At 48.8% G+C, this 20000-nt stretch overlaps 1 protein-coding gene across 1 annotated transcript in view; it reads left to right on the forward strand.

The window, feature by feature from the left end:
• Positions 1 to 20000, forward strand: part of plcl1 (phospholipase C like 1) — a 63942-nt gene that overhangs the window by 28404 nt on the left and 15538 nt on the right. Inside the window, exons 2-3 of the mRNA XM_076263951.1 lie at positions 12095 to 12706; positions 16180 to 17889. Of these exons, the coding sequence (XP_076120066.1) occupies positions 12095 to 12706; positions 16180 to 17889 (2322 nt within the window). The remainder of the gene's footprint in view (positions 1 to 12094; positions 12707 to 16179; positions 17890 to 20000) is intronic.

Raw genomic sequence — 20000 nt, forward strand, 5'->3', positions numbered from 1 at the left:
TTGCCCCTGCCCTGCCCTCTCCCCTCATCTGCCCCTGCCTCTTTAACTTGCCATGACCCCCCTCCTGCTCCAGTGGACCACCACTGTTGTTTCCTGCTCCCAGCCCACCCCAGCCTTGAACTGAGCACTGCTGCTCTCCAAGCCCCTACCACTCTTCCTCTATCTGTTTTTTTCTTGCCCTCCTCTCTTGTCTGTTCCTCTCTCTCACCCTCTATCTCTCAGTCTCTCTCTTCTTCTTTCTCCTCTCTTTCTCACTATCTCTTCCTCTCTCAACCCCCTCTCTCATTCTCTCTTCCCATATCTTTTCCTCTCTCTTCCTCGCTCTCTCTCTCTCTCTCTCTTTCCCTCATGTTTTGTTTACCCCCCTCGCTGAGCGACCCTTTCCTCTCCTCCGTCATCGGTCGATCTTGTGGGACTGTTTTTGATTAGTCTTTTAATCTCCGCAGGAAAACAGTGGAGGGTGTTTATATACAAAAGCTCACTTGATTGTGCACAGCGGTGCTTTTCAAGCTGAGCCATATTTTTAGTTCCACAAAGTACAGCTTGAGCTTTTTGACAGCCTAATGTGCAACTCCAACCTGCTTCCCCGAATATCATGGCCTAGAGAGCCTGTTTACAAGTGCCTGCGTGGAATAATTTCACCAAGATGAAGAATGAACTTCTTGTGTTTTGCGTGTGAACCATGTCTGCACATGCATATGAATAGAATTAGGTGAATAGAATAGAGTGATTTATGCAGATGATGATCCCTTACTTCTGGGACTGCTCCAGAGACAACTGAAACCATCTTAGAATCACAAGGCTTATGAGTGGAGAAGAGAAAAGTCTAGAATAGATGTTGTTTTGGGCTACTGCTGCTGCCACTGAAAACAGTTGATCTTGACTTGTCCTCAATTCAGTGCCACATCTGTCTCTTCGCATCACATAATCGGACACTGTGACAGAGGATTCTCTGCTCTACCAGTCTGTGACCCAGCGTTGTCGCCGGGCGACCTTGGCTTACTGTCCGTGCGGGCGCATCCTCAAATCCGACTGCATTAGGGGGAAATGGGATGCCATTCTTAGTCTAAGTGGATCCATAAGCTGCGAAATCTTACGGGAGCTGGCGCCAAATTGCCCTTGGAAGGCCATAATGGGAAGAATTGGGACGAATTGGAAGAGGGCCGCGGATGGCCGATAGAAGCTGCTTGTCATGGGAACCACTCGGGAGTGCCGAGCCCTGTGGGAAATTGAGTCTTTTTAGCACACTTTTGTCAATGGCAGAGTACAAGGTGCCCTTTCGCCGGCACAGACAAACTCTTCCTCTTGAGCATTTCAGTATGAAAAGAGGGACATACTGCCAAGCCTGTGATGAAGGAACAGTCTGTGAAAGAATGGCGGGCCAGCTAGATTAGGTGGGAAGAACTGAGTTCCAAAAGGGTTTTAAAATGGAGGAGAAAAGTGGATGTGGTGAAAGCAAGATGGGAAAAAGGCCAACAGCCGGAAAAAGATGGTCAATTAGGAGAAAGTTTGGAGAGATTTATGGCACATGAAGTCTGGAAAGTAAGTGGTAGAGACAACTGACAGGCCAGGGTTTCACTGAGCCTTTGTGAACAGTGTGTTTTTTATGGGTTTTACTGTACTGGTCAGCGGGTGAGACACTCTGAGGTGTGGACAGTGAAGTCTGTTGAGTAAGGATGAACAGGAGTCTATTGATAACAGAATACCTGAGTGGATTATGAACTCATGGCCTCACAGCAGGGCGGCCTTCCTGACTCCGCCGTTGTTCTCTGTGTGGGTGTGGGTGTGGGTGGGTGGGTTAGTGGTTGTGTGTGTGTGTGTGTGTGTGTGGGTGGGTGGGTTAGTGGTTGTGTGTGTGTGTGTGTGTGCGCTCTGCCAAGCAGTTACCACAACCGTATGAGATGAAAAACAAGCCCTTGCAAACAGGAAATGGGTGCAACCGTTTCACATAATCACAATTTTAGGCTTTGTTTAAAATGTGTTTCTGTATGTGCTCAGGGCGCATGTGTGTGTGTGTGTGTGTGTGTGTGTGTGTGTGTTTAGTGGGAAACAGGAAGAGTAGCTTATGCCAGATTTTGCTCATATCAGTGTTGGCTGCTACAACACAATTTGGTAATGCAAACCCCCCCCCCCCAAAAAAAAAAACCTGTTGACCCAGAAGACATTGCAGCCTCAGGGTCCATATTGCGTCTGTTCACACCATACTCATATGAGGATGGATTTCATTAAGTGACAGTACACCTTCATCTCCTTCTTCTCAGCTCCTCACAGTATCTACTACACCACACACACACACACACACACACACACATACACACAGCCCTGCCAGATAGGCAGGCATGACTGGTCTGAATGTCCTTATGTGGAAGTGTCAAGCAGCACAGCCCCCTCCTGTTTAGTTCTTGTCCAGTGCAATTAACACAGGAGTGTGGACAAGCAGAGCAAATTAACGGCCTGGAACAAGTCGCCCAGATCCGAGGCACCCAACGGGTTGTTGCTTAGTCACCATTAACAGCTGGCAGAGCCAATATTCTCCACCACTTCTCCCACATGCTTTGCAACCAATCAAGCAGACTGGTGGCTGTGTTTATTTGTTGTGTTGGTTCTTTGCTAGTCATTTTATTTTATTAAAGGAACACGCCACCCAATGTCAGTAGTAATATATGTTCTTACCTTAACTTTCACGAGTTGAGTCATACCTCTCCCGTGTCTAGGGTTGCCAACTTCCTCAACCCCAAATGAGGGGTACTTCACTTCAAGTGCGAGAAAAAAAACTAATTTACAAATGGTGTACTGTCACTTTAAGAGCATTGTCTACACAGTATTCATAATATTTTGCCAGCTCCATTCAAATATAGCCTATGGTCATTCCACAAACTCCACATTTAGGCCTATAGCACAATGATAAGTATATTAAGTTGGTGTAAACAACCTTCATTCCTGTGGAAATAGAAGCATGTAATGATGCTAGCTAGATATTTTCTGTTTGCAATTAAAAGTGAATTATGAACCTGGTAGCCACCTAGCTATCTGAGTGGAAAGTGTTTCAATTGGCATAGCCTATCATGTGCTTCATGTAAATGCTTAGTTTAAGGATTATTGAAGACTTCAAGACTCAGCAATTCCATTACACAAAGGCAATTGACCACTCTTCATATTTTATCAGTCCAAATCACAGTGCATGCAGCCTATGTCAAAGTGCCCCCTTTGTAAATGGTCAGTAGCATAGTGTGAACCGGATAATTCCGCAATCTCCTCGCATTGTTTTTGTTGTTCTCATGATTTCCTTTTAAAAGTTTATTATATTAAAAAGGTGAAATGAATTACCAACGATCATAAGCCAGCTGGAACCTTCCACCCTCTCTTCCTCTCGTTCCCAATTAAAACGAGTAGCATAACGTTCAAGTTAGATCTGCTACATAATAGAGAGACCGAGAGGACCCAAAAAGTATCATCCTTATGTAAGATGCTGTTGCTGCATTTTGACATTGTAATCGTTCTCTAAGAAGAGTGAAAAGCAGTTTGCAGTAAAGCTTCTCTGGCTAAATTGTGGTGCCCCTTCTGTCCCTTGGTGACGTGCGCATAGTGTGAGATGCGAGTGGTAGCGGCGGCACTGGACAGTTTGTTCCAGGTGCGTTTACAGTAGCCTACTATTGACAAGTTAACAAGGCCGATGAGCTGTGATTGAAAATCGGGAGTGGTGCTGTCTCTGACGGGACAAATCAAAATCACCCAAAATACGGGATGTCCCGCACAATTCGGGACGGTTGGCAACCTTACCCGTGTCGGTACATGCACTCAAACGATCTGGTGCGTGGCGCGAATGTGTTATCAATATTACTATGCTAGGTCGAAGTACTCCCAAGTGCTATTGCGCCACACATTGTAGTTCTCCTATTTATTTGCTTGGATAATCGCCACGTTTCATGTTGTGTGACCTTACACATTTTTATCAACTACTCGTGCAACTGTATTTAAGTAGGAAGAACGTGGATGTTTTTGATTACTTCTATCTATGGCTACGTCTGAGCCCGCTAGCATAGCAACATGCTAACACATTCGCGCCACGCACCAGAGCGTTTGAGTGCACGTACCGACACGGGAGAGGTATGACTCAACTCGTTAAGGTAAGAACATATATTACTACTGACATTGGGTGGCGTGTTCCTTTAATCAGCATCTAAAATTTCCCTCGGGATGAAGTATCCATCTACCTATCTGTTTTTCAATCAAGATTATGCAAGTAGGCCGTGAGAGGAACTGTGACTGGATTTTTAACTGACCTTGCTTGAAACCATTTATCATTTCCGTTTGAAGGACAGGGTTGAGGCTCAGGTGTGGTGTGATGTTCATTTTAGCGTCCCTTTTTCGTTTGGACGCCAGCACCGAATCAGTGCAGTCGCTCGCCAGGTGTTGCTAGGCAGCTGCGATCCAGCTCGTTTGCCAATCACACACGGCTGTCGCGTCTGTACGCCCAGGCCCGTTAAATGTCATCACTGCGGTGCATGGGTGGGAATTGCATAACCGTTCCTCTGGCTCCACTGCTGGTGATGTCACCTTCTCCTATTTTATCACCAATCATCACCATCATCACCGGCAGGGCGCTAAATTATGCAAAATTCCCCAATTCTCATTGGCTTAAGTTTGTGATGAAAGGCAAAACATGAATGATTTAGAGAGGAACACTTGACATGATGCGCGCAGAAACATCCAGAGAGAACATTCCTCCGTCAATGACGATCTCTCTCCTCTTCCCTTCCCACACATGGCACATGAATAACCCAGCTCTGGAACTAACCCAGCTCTGGAACTAACCCACGACTTATGGAGCTGGGCCTCCCCTGGCAGACGTCTCTTCTTGGCTGGCTGACTCCGTGACCCCCTTTTTTAAACTCGTTTGGCACGACACCGATGCACTCTGGGAAGCAGAGAGGCCAGATCCGTTTGAACGAGGGGCGGTTTTGATAAGCGTAGCGGCAGCACTGCTCTCGGGGAGGGAGGGAGGGAGGGATGGAGGGGGGTGGGCGTTATGTAACTGCGAATGGACAGACCCATGGTTTCGGCGAGCAAGCAAGTGAGCTGCTCCATGCTCTGGATAGCTCCATGGTTCCGGATGGAGCCTCCCTGGGGAAGAGCAAGGATGCGTCCTCACAATACCCCCCCCGCCCCCACCGCCCCCTCTCACACACACACACACACACACACACACATACACGCACACACACATACACGCACACACACACACACACACACACACATACACATACTGTACATACGCTGTCTTTCACACACACACATGCACATACACACACAAATACACACACACCCCGGATGCCTCCACAGACAGGGAGTGAGAGAGGACACAACAGCAGTGCTTGGGGCCTGAGTTGTCCACCATCCTTAAAGTGAGCAGAGGCACAGCTTGTGATGGCAGATGAAAGGCAGAAGGATTCATGTGGGAAAGTAACACAGAGAGGGTTAGCTTTGGATATAAAGAGGAGTTACTGTTAAGGGTATGATACATATTGTGTGTTATTGAAAAGTAAAAGCAGATTGGCAAAATATTGAACTGAGGGTATAATACACAACAGTGCTCTCCAACATTTAAATTTAATTTATTTTTTTATTATATTACTTCTTTTCTGTTTCTTAGTTTCAGGCAATTTTGGCAGTTGTTTATGTTTGCCTGTGCTGGAAAATATAATCAAATACAGAAAAAGGCTGTCTTCAAAAAAGATGCACCACAGATGAATGTAGGGAGGCACTCTTTCACTTATGCCTTTAGAATTGCATCAGTGTTGTTGGTATTATGATTAAAATAAATTATTAAAAAGGGCTACTGAAGAGGGTAGTAAATTAAAATGGAAGTATGTCCCAATAGTGTTATTAGGATATGTTTTGTATTAAGATCTAAAGTTAAAGGTGCACAAAAAGACTCATGCTTTCAGTCTTGAATTTGTGGAGGTCTAAAGAGATTTTGGCTTTGAAATTGTCCAATTTCTCGTCGTATGACACAAAGCAGGATTTACGGTTTCTGACAGCCTTGAGTTGTTGGGGACAGAGGACAGAATCACTGCTTCACTCCGCTCTGCTCGACGCTGAGGCAGGTCGCTCTGGGGATCAGGCTGCTTTCTTTTCTCTGGGGAGAAAATAAGGACTTTTTAGGAAGTAAATAAAGCCTGGAAAGAGCTCTTGGCATTGGCCAAAGCAATCAGTCATTCAGCCACTGAAGCAAACTGCCTATATCAGACTGGCCCTCTCTCTCTCTCTCTCTCTCTCTCTTTCTCTCAATCACTTTCTCTCTCTCTCTCTTTCTCTCTCTCTCTCTTTCTCTGTGTGTTGTACAAGGGCAGACTGGATGGGTTCCCAGAGCTGTAGGCGATGGCTGTGTGTGTGTGTGTGTGTGTGTTCCATGCAGTGTGGGCAGCTTCCGTCTCCCTGGATTATGTAGGCACTACCTACCTACCTACCTACCTACCTACCTACTGCACACAGTTCCAGCTGTACATGCTGGTGCTGAGCACATGAAAGGATGGTTCCCAGTGTGGCTTGCAGGCCTGAACCTGAAGTCACCTCTTTGTGCCTACTGTATGTGTGAAACACTTAGCCACACAGCAGTTAAGTACTCGCTAGTTATGGTCACTACGTTCACTAAGGGAGATGGTCAAATGTGCGGGGGTTTCACTGAGAAGGTCAATATTACGGCGTGGTTCTCAGGAATACTGTCAGCTCCTGGGATCCTTTTTGTGCCCCAGTGGAATAAGAGTGATCACAACTTTGACCTTTAAAGCTTTTAAGATTCTTTTTTTTTTTTTGTCTACAGAGCGGGGTTGGTCGTGTGGAAAAGGTCAGATTTGATGCAGAATTTGTCTGTCGGTGGACAAGTCTTTCTGATATCGATTCAAGTACCGGATGTCACTCGCCGATTCTCCTCAGAAGCGCTCCCTAAAAGGCCACGCTAACGCGCTAACCAGCGTGTAGGCAGTGTGTGAGCCGCTGAGGGAAACTGTTAGCAGTTGTTAGTGGCCTTGATGCCTCAGCTGGTGCCTCTAGTTTCGGCCGCTTGGCTGATGGACAGTTTGGGATCATGGCCGTCTGAGGACATAAATTGGTTTTAAAGCTCCACTAAGACTCTTAGTGTCTCAGCGCGGCAACATGAGGCAATTTAATGCCAAGAGACTAAGCAAGAGGCCCACTTTTACTCATCCGCAATGACTGGATGGGCTGAGGCACCTAGTGTCCATCTTGACTTTTTTTTGTCTGCCATTGAAGTTTGTGGAACTCCTTTTGTCCTTCACAGTATTTTTATTAAATGTTCATGCATGCACACTCAAATCAAATGATCTGAAAACATATTTTCATAAACTTTTGGATCCATCAGGCAGACTCTACAACACCCCCAACAGGACATACTCACTCTTGCATTTCCATTTATAAGATTTGAAGATTTGAATTCACTTGGAGTCATGCCTGTTTTTATTGCATTATTTCAGGGGGTTATACAACGTTCATGGGTCTCAGTTGCTACCATATCAGAGTTTTTTGCAATGAGTAATTTATTGTATAGCCTGACATTGTAATATGTATTGTAACCCTCTATCAAAAGAAACTAATTTTGTTCAAAGATGCTGCAAGACTGGCCATGACTTTTGGCCTATTGATGCTTGGCCCCCTGATTGCTGCTCTCAGCTGTATCATAGATGATTAGATCTAATTCTTTTCAGGCTTTCTTGTTCTAATATCTCTTTGCTGTGCGTTTCTGCAATCAGCGTTTGTGCAGCTATCCCTTCATTACGCCAGCATGCACGCTCAGCGTGCAAGATTGAAACCAAGAGATGCTTATGTCTCTGCCGCTGTTGCGTCCCTCTTGCAGATCAAGTCTGGCAAAATAGCTGTGTTTTCTATCCCGTCAGTATTCTACATTAGCCCAGCTGCCGGCGCGCGGCATTTGTAATTAGATTGCCGCTACTATCATCAGCGGATGTTAAACTCATTGTCAGCTAATCCGGGCATATTACATCTGCCTGGGAGAGGGAGCCAGTGGTTGTGCTGTCCAGCGTGGATTACGCCGGGTCCGCGGGCTGCAGGGACGCTTCTGGGCATGGGCGGCAGGCAGGCGGGCCGGTGGGCGGTCAGGCGGACGGGGATAATCTAGCGCGTATCCAGCGCTGGCATCATTAGCCGGATCAGAGCGGTGTTCCGGTTTGTGGGAAGGGAAGGGGATTAGCAGCAGATCCAGGTGTTGTGTACAGGGATGGGGGGAGGAGAGGGGAGGAATGGCATAGGGGCAGAGGGTGGGATTTGGAGGTGGGGAGGGAGGCTGTGGGAGGTGGGGATTGAACAGTGAGTAACTGTTAAGTAGGTTAATGAATCACGTGATGGATGGAAACATCAATGAGCCTCAGCAGAGAGCAAGGGCAGAAGGCCATGGATAGTGCATTATTTACACATCCCTATACAGTCCACTGGAAGCCTCGTACACAACTGCCTGCGGTCTGATGGATGCAGTGTATGGCTATTCCCATGATGACGTAAAGATTGATTTATGGAATTGTTTCTGGTGCCATCAATATATCGTGTGACTACCGCAGCGCCCTCACCGGTTAACTCACGCGCTCATTAGTCCGGTTACTGTGTCTCCGCCTCACAAAGCGCTCTCTCTGCTACTGCTGCTGAAAAGCACTGCCATGGAGGCTGCATGGTCTGTCATTCTCCCTCAGTGGACTGCCCACGCTGGTGATCCATCTGTCTGAATCAGACCCTCGTGAAGTCTGACCTCCACACAGTGCTGTACTGTATGTGCCCTGCTGTCTTAACATAACAAATACGTAACCTGCTTGCATAGGATCAATTGCATTGATGCGTAATTGCATAAATGCGTCCATAGCCGGGAGGGAAAGTAGATAATGTGCAGTATGGTCGCATGGAGGTCTTCGGAAAGGGAACATATGGAACTTGACCCTTTAAACAGGTGTTTTTTTTTATAGCTGTTTGCCTGAAGACTTACTATTCTCTGTCTCTCAGCCATTGAAGCAAACTCCACATCAAACTCCACATCAAACTCCACATCAAACTGGGCCTCACCTCTCTTTCTTTCTCTCTCTTTCTCTTTCCTTCTCTCTCTCTCCTTAATTCAATTTCAATTCAATGAGCTTTATTGGCATGATATGGAGTACGGTAGATTAAAATAATAAAGTAAAATTCTCTCTCTCTGAAGCTCCTTGGCTTTCTCTTCCCCCTTGTGCCCCCCCCTTTAATTACTTCATCTCTTTCCCTTTATGAGATCAGGGAATCATTTCCATACCCTTCCCATCTGACCTCCATATTCCCTGAAGTGTAAGTTGCGTTTCACTCTTGATATTGTGGCTCATGATGGAGATTCCATCGGACAGCTGGCTTATTGAAACGGTAATGTAGTTACCCCATCTCAAAACGTGTGTTCTTTTTTGGTGGTGTTCCCTTCGTGGTTCTCGAGACATATGCTTCTCTTTTTAAATATTCTCTTTTTAGTCTCTTCTTCTGCTTGTTTGCTCTTTTCATGTGTTTGTTCAAGTTCAATTTGTTTGGTCCATGACTCATCATCTTAAAATAGAATATGAAAAACAGAGAGAGGGTGAGTGAGAGAGAGAGAGAGCGAGAGAGGGGAGGGCAGAAACAAATAGAAAATGGAGTAAGCTTTGGGAGATTAAAATTGATAGACGCTCTCTTAGGCCAAACCACTGCATTAAAAGCTTTGTGCCACCGTTGTCATGGTTTCCTGGAGGACGACGCGCGACAACGTTGTGGAGACGAGATGTCCGACCTGCTTTTCCCGTATCCATGTCCCCACGTCGCCCCGAGGGACCTAATGCCATGTCACACAGGTCCCTCCCTGCTGACGGTGCCAGCACTTTGCCAGGGTCATGTCTTGCTCCACTCCAATCCGCTACCCTTCTCTCCTGCCGGCTTACGCCCAAAGCAATCAGATTTGCTTTATCTCTGTGTCAGTTGCCCACTCCGTGCACATTCGGCACTTTTGTGCGGATGCGGACACACGCGCTGCCGTCGTGCTCCAGGCTCCAAAACAAACCCAAAGGATGCCCAGGAGTGGTGGTGCTGAGCTGAGGTGTGGCGGGAGAGGGAACCGACAGGAGCCTCTGACGAGAACGTCCCCGTGCTTGGGCCTTTACCCCCCACACACGGTGAGTGTCCACCTGTGCAGTTATCATTGCTCCGTGTGGTGATTGAGTCGTGGCCATGTGGTGACATAGCTTTGCTCCGCCACCCTCACCGCCTCCCTTCGCTGACCTGGCCAGAGGGGTGACAGGACTTTGTGTCGGTGCAAGTGCAGTGGTTGGGTTTGTGTCAGGTGACACCGCGCCAGTGGCACTATGTTTGGCTCGGCCAGGTTCCCCTCTGAGTTTTTTACGAGAAGGATCCGGCAGCTCAGATTCCGGCATCGTGCGAGGGTGTGTATTATTGATCAAGATGGGATTTGGGGCATGTCGAGTTACGCCACCTCTATATTTAATCATTCGCTCAGTCGCGCACACCCACCGGGAGCTTTTGAGGTCATGTTTTTGTGTATGTGCTTTGCATGCATGCAGACAACACTTTCACGACGGTGTGTGCAAATCCCCGTTGAGTCTGAAATTCTTCAGCTTGTAGGCTCAAGCCCCTACTCTAGGAAGCTCTGCTCTGTAATCTGGACATTGCGAGATTTAGCATGACCCCTCTTTGCCGTGTTTGTTTCCACTGGCTTTGGCTTTTGGGGGGATTTGTTGTGCTGTTGTCCTGTGTATTTTCTGTTGTTGTCGGACATAACTGCCGAATCAGGATGACGTGCAAAGCCGGCATTAAGAACTAAGAACACTTTTGCTGCACCAACTGTGCACTCTCTCTCTCTCTCTCTCTCTCTCTCTCTCTGGCTTGTGGCTCGGGAGACAAGGGCAAGGTGACTGGCCTGGGTATTTGGTGTGTTGTGTCAGATTCTAGACGCACTGCCACAGGGTGCCACTGACAATAATGCTCAAATGCTGCAAAGCCCAGATGGAAATGCAGGCCTGAATGTAGGAGTCATAGGAGCCATCTATTCAGGCTGTTTAGTTATGATACAGTAAATGTGCAACAGCGCCTGTCAGGACAATGGCCATAGTCATTATGTTAGTATGTAAGTAAGTTAGGCTGACCTGGTGTTTAACACCTGTAATTGGGGAGCTTATGACAGCCACATTTTAGCAGAGGTAATTACTGGCTAGAGAGCAGAGAGTTTGGAACAGCAGGATTAGATAGGCAGAAGCAGAGGGAGGGAGAGAGAGAGAGGGATAGAGAAAGAGGGAGAGGGAAATAGGGAGAAAAAGAGAGGGAGGGATAGAGAAAGGGAGATGCCCTTGTCTACTCTAGCAGGTTTGACATTTGCCACCTCAAAGCCCAGACTTGTCAGTGACTCAGGCTGGAGATGGGGAGGAAGAGCTGGACAGGTTCACTCCTCTCAGGAGAGACAGGCAGACCAACAGGGAGGGAGGGAGGCAGTGATAGGAGCCGGAGGTTCAATTACTAGAGAGGAAATCAAAAGCGCTCAATTGATTTTCAGAGGAGGCATTTCTGGGGAAAGGAGTAAAAAAGAAGACTGTGACTTGAAATATTCCACAAAAAAAGAAGACTGTGACTTGAAATATTCCACAAAAAAAAGAAGACTGTGACTTGAAATATTCCACAAAAAAAAGACCGTGACCTGAAATATTCCACAGCAGGGAGCCACAAGTGCCCCAGAGGGTTAAGAGCTCCTCAAATGCAGCAATAATTGTTTGAGACATCAATGTTTTATTTTAAAAACGATAACCGTCTCTGTCTTCTATGTATTTTGGTGCACTGTGATTATGAGTCAGCTACTTTTTGTCATATTCATCTCGTGCTGAAGACATGCATTAGCCTGGCCCCTAGTCTAAGCCACCTTGTAACAACACCTGAAAGAGAAAAGACAATGGAAAAAGTGGTAGATTAGTAAAACCACAAAGGAGGAGGCATGTGCACACATGACCGTGTTGAAACAGGTGTGTGGAGGTGTGAGTAATGGGTCTCAGGTCTGACCTGTCCCCGGTGTTTCTCTGTGCAGGACCCGTCGATGGTGAAGGTGGGCGGCGGGAGGAAGAAAACGGTCTCCTTCAGCAGCATGCCGTCGGAGAAGAAGGTGAGCAGCGCGGCCGACTGCCTGGCCTTCATGCAGGGTGGCTGCGAGCTGAAGAAGGTGCGTCCCAACTCGCGCATCTACTGTCGCTTCTACACGCTGGACGGTGACCTGTCTTGCCTGCGCTGGGAGCCCTCCAAGAAGGACAGCGACCGCGCACGCCTGGAGATCGGCGCCATCCGCGAGGTGCGCATCGGCAAAAGCACCGAGACCTTCCTGCACAACGGGCCCGGCTCGGATGGCCTGGCCGAGGAGGCCGCCTTCTCCATCATCCACGGCGAGGAGTACCAGTCGCTGGACCTTGTGGCGCTCTCGGCCGACGTGGCCAACATCTGGGTGACCGGCCTGCGCTACCTGCTCTCCCTGGGATCCGGAGGCGAGGGTGGCAGCGTGGGAGAGAGCAGCCCGGGCAGCAAGATGCGACGCGACTGGCTGGCGTCCGAGTTCAGCCATGGCGATGAGGACGGCTATGGCATCGTGTCCGAGGATACGGCGGTTGCCACCATCTGTAAGCTCTGCCCCGGCATTAAGGAGACCAAGGTCAGTACAAAGCACTCTTCACACACACACACACACACACACACACACACACACACACACACACACACACACACACACTGACAAGCAGCCAGGGGGCTAGTGGGATTACTGACTGAGTTTGGCAGCATAGCTCTCACAGAAGAATAGCACCAGAATAACACAATAGTTTGTTTCTGACTAGTGGGCTTCCCCCTTCACTGTAAAGCACTTTGGGTGCACTGATAAAGCGCTTTATAAATGCAAACTGCTAATATTCCAACCAAACAAAAAGTGGCAACAGCAAGTTTTGCTTCTGATACCTGGCATCCAGTACCCAGTACCCCAGTACCCAGTTCTGATAGCTGGCATCCAGTACCCAGTTCTGATACCTGGCATCCACTGGTGGCATGCCGCTGATGTCGTAGCCCCTTCTGGTCTGCTGTTGGACGGCCATCACTTTAATTTAACTTGTTGTGAATATTAAGATAAGATATGAAATTTTATTAAGATGAAGGAAGAATTATCACTAAATACATACCAAAAGAGTTTGCACAGTGCTCCACCAGCCTCTTACTATCTGGGACACTCTTTGAAGGTAATGTGAAGTGAGGTGGAATTACCAATAATTCAGTTTGATATCAGGAATATAGCCACTCAAATGAACAAACATTGCTAATATATACATAGCTGGCAAATATTTTCCCATTTCTGACAACTTCAGCAATGCAATGATTCAAGTCGCACGGTATGCATGAGTAATACAGCTTAATAGCTCACAGCTCCCATGGGCATGGAGCACAGCTTGCCATTGGCATGGAGCACAGCTTGCCTCAGGGAAGGCAGGAATGTGGGGCCCCACTCATTTGAACCACTCTCAGAAACAACATCTAGCCAGCGGCAACAATGTAGCATAGTGTGACATTAAAAAAAAGAACAACACACATTGTGTGGCACAAGGTTACAGTGCGAGGACAGCTTGCTTTCATGTCGCTGTTCTCAAGGCGATGGGGCTCACAGGAAATAAAATAGAAAAGCACCAGGTGGTCTGAGGATCCGAGTGCAGGCAATCAGCTGCATGGCGTGTTTGGGGGCACGGGAAGACACTCTGCACCAGCGCTCACTGGCTGCCTACTTATTATGGAACCCTGGAGAGAGTGGAGGTTGGAGGTGCAGGGAGAGAGAAATGGAGAGAGTGGAGGTTGGAGGTGCAGGGAGAGAGAAATGGAGAGAGTGGAGGTTGGAGGTGCAGGGAGAGAGAAATGGAGAGAGTGGAGGTTGGAGGTGCAGGGAGAGAGAAATGGAGAGAGTGGAGGTTGGAGGTGCAGGGAGAGAGAAATGGAGAGAGTGGAGGTTGGAGGTGCAGGGAGAGAGAAATGGAGAGAGTGGAGGCTGGAGGTGCAGGGAGAGAGAAATGGAGAGAGTGGAGGCTGGAGGTGCAGGGAGAGAGAAATGGAGAGAGTGGAGGCTGGAGGTGCAGGGAGAGAGAAATGGAGAGAGTGGAGGCTGGAGGTGCAGGGAGAGAGAAATGGAGAGAGTGGAGGCTGGAGGTGCAGGGAGAGAGAAATGGAGAGAGTGGAGGTTGGAGGTGCAGGGAGAGAGAAATGGAGAGAGTGGAGGTTGGAGGTGCAGGGAGAGAGAAATGGAGAGAGTGGAGGTTGGAGGTGCAGGGAGAGAGAAATGGAGAGAGTGGAGGTTGGAGGTGCAGGGAGAGAGAAATGGAGAGAGTGGAGGCTGGAGGTGCAGGGAGAGAGAAATGGAGAGAGTGGAGGCTGGAGGTGCAGGGAGAGAGAAATGGAGAGAGTGGAGGTTGGAGGTGCAGGGAGAGAGAAATGGAGAGAGTGGAGGTTGGAGGTGCAGGGAGAGAGAAATGGAGAGAGTGGAGGTTGGAGGTGCAGGGAGAGAGAAATGGAGAGAGTGGAGGTTGGAGGTGCAGGGAGAGAGAAATGGAGAGAGTGGAGGTTGGAGGTGCAGGGAGAGAGAAATGGAGAGAGTGGAGGTTGGAGGTGCAGGGAGAGAAAAATGGAGAGAGTGGAGGTTGGAGGTGCAGGGAGAGAGAAATGGAGAGAGTGGAGGTTGGAGGTGCAGGGAGAGAGAAATGGAGAGAGTTGGAGGTGCAGGGAGAGAGAAATGGAGAGAGTGGAGGTTGGAGGTGCAGGGAGAGAGGAATGGAGAGGAAAATGAAGATAAGAAATACAAAAGACATGGAACAAGGAGAACATGAGCGAGAGAGGGAGATAATGGAAGGAAAGATTAGGAAATGAAAGGCAGTGTCAGAAATTGAAAACATAAAAAAAAGTCAAACATACGAAACAGAGCAAGTGCCTGACTGTAGCCATAAGTGCGTCAGCTGTTGTGTGGCATCCATATGTGTGGGAGGGAGAACAGCTGGGACTAGGAGGCAGGGCTCATTCAGACAAGTCTTAGGCCTGGTGTTTTACATGACATTGAGTTAGCATCTGTTCAACATCGTACAGTAAACTATGAGGCCCATAATGGAGTAAGCCACTTCTACAGAAAGTAGTAACGTAGAATTAATTAAACAGTTACTTATTCAATCCTGCATTATTTTGATGTGTGTTGAAGATACAATAATTCCTTACTGACCTGAGAAAAGGCATCAGAACTTTATATTATATGGCCGTTGCTATGCTGTATCATATTTGTGTAGCGATATGATTCTTACCAAGGTTGTAAGAAGGTATGAATTGAGATGGTGATGGTGGTACAGTGGTTATTGACATTGGCACCTTCTAAGCTGACTCTGAAGGTCTGAATCCCGGCCACTGCAGGATGCCTTTGTGAGTTGCTTTGGACTAAAGTGTGCACTAAATACCTGTCTTTAATCCCAGACGAGCCCCCAAATTCCAGTTAATAAATTGCAATACACTGTTTATAAACTGTAAATCTGACTACTAATACTAAAGTACTAATACTAAATAAACAATGAGCAAAATACTGATACTAAATACTGATAAACTGAATATCGAAATACTAAATAATGATAAACAGTACCTTTGATGCTAATAATTATAAATTCCACATCAAAAGCATGTGTACTTGTTCATGTATTTATTTATAAAATAGTTGGATAATTACTTAATCTGATATTAACATTTATCAAAAGGACAAGTTGTCCTGTCAGCACTCAGCTATTAGGAGGTAAATCCGACTGTATCAGCCGTGTTGTGCTTTGCTTTATGGGAGATTGCATTCCTGGAGGACGGGGGCGTCTATGGCTAATCAGCTTACTAATGAAGTCTGAGAATCAGTCGAGGAGCTTCTCAAGCCAATCAGTAACTTTAATTAGTCACTTGAGTGCTTAGATGGAATGAAAAGCAAAGCTAAGCAGAGACCAATCCTTCAAAGGAAAGCTAGCTTACCCTTATCTGAGAATTGTGTCCTCACTATCTCTCTTATTTTCTTTCTCCACAACAAAACACACACACACACTTGTGCACACACACACACACACACACACACACACACTTCCACAGGTGCGTCAGCGGTTCAAGGAAATCCAGCGAAGCAAGGAGAAGCTGACCTCCCATGTGACCCTAGAGGAGTTCCAGGAGGCTTACTGTGAGCTCTGCACGCGCCCCGACGTCTATTTCCTGATGGTGCAGCTCTCCAAGGACCAGGAGTGCCTGGACACTCAGGATCTGCGCCTCTTCCTGGAGACAGAGCAGGGCCTGTCCCTGGCCACTGCTGAAGGCTGCCTGGAGCTGATCCGCCGCTTCGAGCCGTCGGCGCAGGGCCGAGAGCGCAGCGTGCTGGGACTGGACGGCTTCACCCGTTACCTGCAGTCGGCCGAGTGCCAGCTGCTGGACCCCGAGCAGCAGCAGGTGTGCCAGGACATGACGCTGCCGCTGTCCCACTACTACATCAGTGCCTCGTACCGGTCCTACCTGTTGGACGACCAGGTGCACGGGCGAGCGGACCTCGGGGGGCTGACGCGGGCCCTGCAGGCCGGCTGCCGCTGCCTGGAGCTTGGGGTGACTGACGGGCCTGAGGGGGAGCCTCTGCTGGGGGTTGATCACGGCGCGGAAACCAAGCACCACCACCACCATCACCACCATCACCACCACCACCACCACCACCCCCCAGTCACTCTGCGCAGCGCCCTGGAGGTGGTCAACAAGTACGCCTTCCTCACCTCGCAGTTCCCCCTGCTGCTCTACCTGTGCCAGCGCTGCTCCCCGACCCAGCAGCGCACGCTGGCCCAGCACCTGCGCAAGGTCTTTGGCCCTCGCCTCTACATGCCCGAGGCCCTGCCGGTCAGCCTGACGCCGGGCACCCGCGCCACCAGCCTGCCCTCGCCCGAGCAGCTCAAGGGCCGCGTCCTGCTGGTGGGCAAGAAGCTGCCACCCGAGGAGGAAGGCTCCGAGGGCGAGGTGTCCGAGGAGGACGAGGAAATCGGCGGCGGGGGCCCGCTCGCCGGACGCAGGATGACCATCCCCGGCGAGGAGGAGCTGGGCGTGGTGCTGGTCGTGCCGCCGCCTCCCCAGCCCCGCCGGCTGCGCCTGCGCCGCGAGCTCTCCGACCTGGTCTCCGTGGCACGCACCGGCAGCCGCAGCTTCTACGCTCACCGCACTAGCGCCCAGAAGCTGAGCCACCCGCACTCGCCCAGCAGCAGCGCCCCGACCACGCCCAGCACCCCCATCCCCCTGGAGCCGCCCTACTGGACGCTGTGCTCGCTGGGGGAGGGCGAGGCCGGCCGGCTGGCCACCGAAAGCCCCGAGGACCTGGTCAGCTTCACCAAGCACACGCTGACCCGCGTGCGGCCCAGCTCGGTGCGCCTGGACTCCAGCAACCCCAACCCGCAGGGCTACTGGAAGTGCGGCGTCCAGCTCATGGCGCTCAACCAGCAGACGTCGGGCGCCATGCTGGACCTGCACCGCGGACGCTTCATCCAGAACGGCGGCTGCGGCTTCGTGCTGCGGCCAGCCATCATGCGCGACGAGGTGTCCTACTTCAGTGTGCACACGCAGGGCTGCGTGCCCGGGGTGCCCCCACAGACGCTCCGGGTCAAGGTCATCAGCGCCCAGAACCTGCCCAAGCCCCAGGGCTCGGGCGCCAAAGGGGAGGTCATCGACCCGTACGTGGTGCTGGAGCTGCACGGGGTCCCGGCGGACTGCGCTGAGCAGAGGACTCGGACAGCGCCGCAGAACCAGGACCCGTTGTTTGACGAGACCTTTGAGTTCCAGGTGAGAGAGAGAGTGACCTGCCGTTCTTTTCATTCTTTATGAAGTGCATTCTTGCCTTTGGTGCTGAATCTTTTTCAATTTTCATTTCAGTAGTGAAATTTAATGAAATGTGTTTGTAGTTGAATATCCACTTACTTTGTAAGAGGGTTATAATATACTGTACTTGTTAGTGTTGCTTGTTACTCCACAAATCAAATAGCTTATCAGTCAGCAAGTGGGGACAGACATGCACCAGGCAACTGAAAGCCTTTTAGAGAGCTGAATCAAAATGCATCGTGGGTAAAGCACTCAGACAGAAGCAGAGCGCTTTGGGGTACAGGAATCAGACAGAGCAGCAGACACACAGACACAGACACACACACACACTCTCACACACTCACAAGCACGCACGCACACACACAAACACACATACCCACACACATACTCTACCTCTCATTTCCTCTCTCTCTCTCTCTCTCTCTCAAATGCACAATCATATGTAGATTCTAGACAAAATAAAGGAAGGAGACACATTCGAACACACACAGTTGATAGTCAATACATTACACACGTTGAGGTTTAGGAAGTGGATCCTGTTTGAGACACACCAAAGATACTTTCACTCTATGCTGCCTACAGTTGTGTGTTGTGTGTGAACAGATCCTAACAGACACAGGACGGTTATTTTTGTGTATCAAAAGACCTTTTGAGACCTTGAGCGAATGCAAATGTTTCATTTACAAAAATGTCACCACTACATTGGGTGTTTTTCTAAGGCCAGTACATCAGCTGTGGCGTTTTTAGCCTTCAGCTCAGTTAGCCAAAGTAACTAACCAGCGTGGTTCCTCCCCTCTCTCCTCCCCTGACCTTTGTGGCAAGTCAGCCTCAATTAACCGCGCTGAGCTAAGCGAGACGCGTGTAATTATCGGATTCGGGTGAGCTAGCGCCTCTCCTAGCGTAGGTTGTTGTTGTTTTTTTTGTTTTGTTTTTTGTTTTCTACTTGTGCTACCTGGCGGAAATAAAAGCAGCGCTGGAGCCGTGGTGGCCGTTGGAAGAGAAGGCATCTGTCTCTCAGCTCATTAACCTGACCGCTAGTCCTCCAGAGCAGCGGCCTCTACAGGACCGCCAGCTGAAGAGCTGGTCAGAGAGAGAGAGAGAGAGATGGAGAGAGAGAGGAAAGGAGAGGTAGAGAGAGAACATGTGTGAGAAAGAGGAGATGGAGGGAAGAAAGTAGAGAGAAAAAGAACATGAGGGAGGAAGAGAGGCTAGGAGTTATTCCACACAGAGATGCTAAATCTTTTCACCGAGCATCCAGAGTCACACTAACCTTAACAACGAGTGCTCTGCCATTTGTCCCTGTCTTGGCTGATACCTTGGGCTTCGCTCCACAAATAGCTTGGCTCTTGTTAGCTTGGCGTCAGAAGTTCCCTGCCTTGGGTTTGTCCTCCTGTTCCTGGTTATGGTTCACTTTCAGGAAATGGAAGGACAGTCATAGCCAAGCATGATCTTAGCAATAAATTGGCTGAATTTTCAACTTGCTAAAAATCCTTCATGAAAGTGGAAACAAAATTGTATATGTTCCACTTCCTTAAATGTACTTCATATACATGCAAATGTATGCAGGATCATGTACAGAAAATCACTTGTCATTTTGTTCTCCCTGGCATAGACACCAAGACGAAAACGGATAGGTTAAGATAATGACTGTCAGCATGTCGACATCACTCGACACAACTTTTGAGAGATGGAACAAAAACACCCTGTGGCTAAACCTCTTAATAGAACACATATCATTAGACAAGAAACGGAAACCTTTGGCAACCTTGAGAGAGTCAAGCTCCAACCCTCTAAAGACCACTGGACCCCCTCCCTACCACCCCCAGGATAGATACCTAAACTGTCCTCATTTAAACACAAACATGTGCCTTGTTGGACACTTAAAATTGGCATACAGTGTAGGCACCTTCCCCACCACTCACTCAACTGTAACTTTGCAGAGCCTCAATGAGAAAAACAATAGTGCTATCACAGACAGCATTAAGAGCAGCAGTAATATTATTAGTGGGGATGTTAGTAATTAGCAGTAGCAAAAGTAGAGGTACTAGTTGTAGTAGTACTATTACTATGCTGTT

The sequence above is a fragment of the Alosa pseudoharengus genome, unplaced genomic scaffold (genome assembly GCF_046254945.1).
Source record: "Alosa pseudoharengus isolate Yale_2024_CS ecotype anadromous, Long Island Sound unplaced genomic scaffold, YU_APseudo_1.1 YU_APseudo_1.1_scf_3, whole genome shotgun sequence".
NCBI lineage: Eukaryota > Metazoa > Chordata > Actinopteri > Clupeiformes > Clupeidae > Alosa > Alosa pseudoharengus.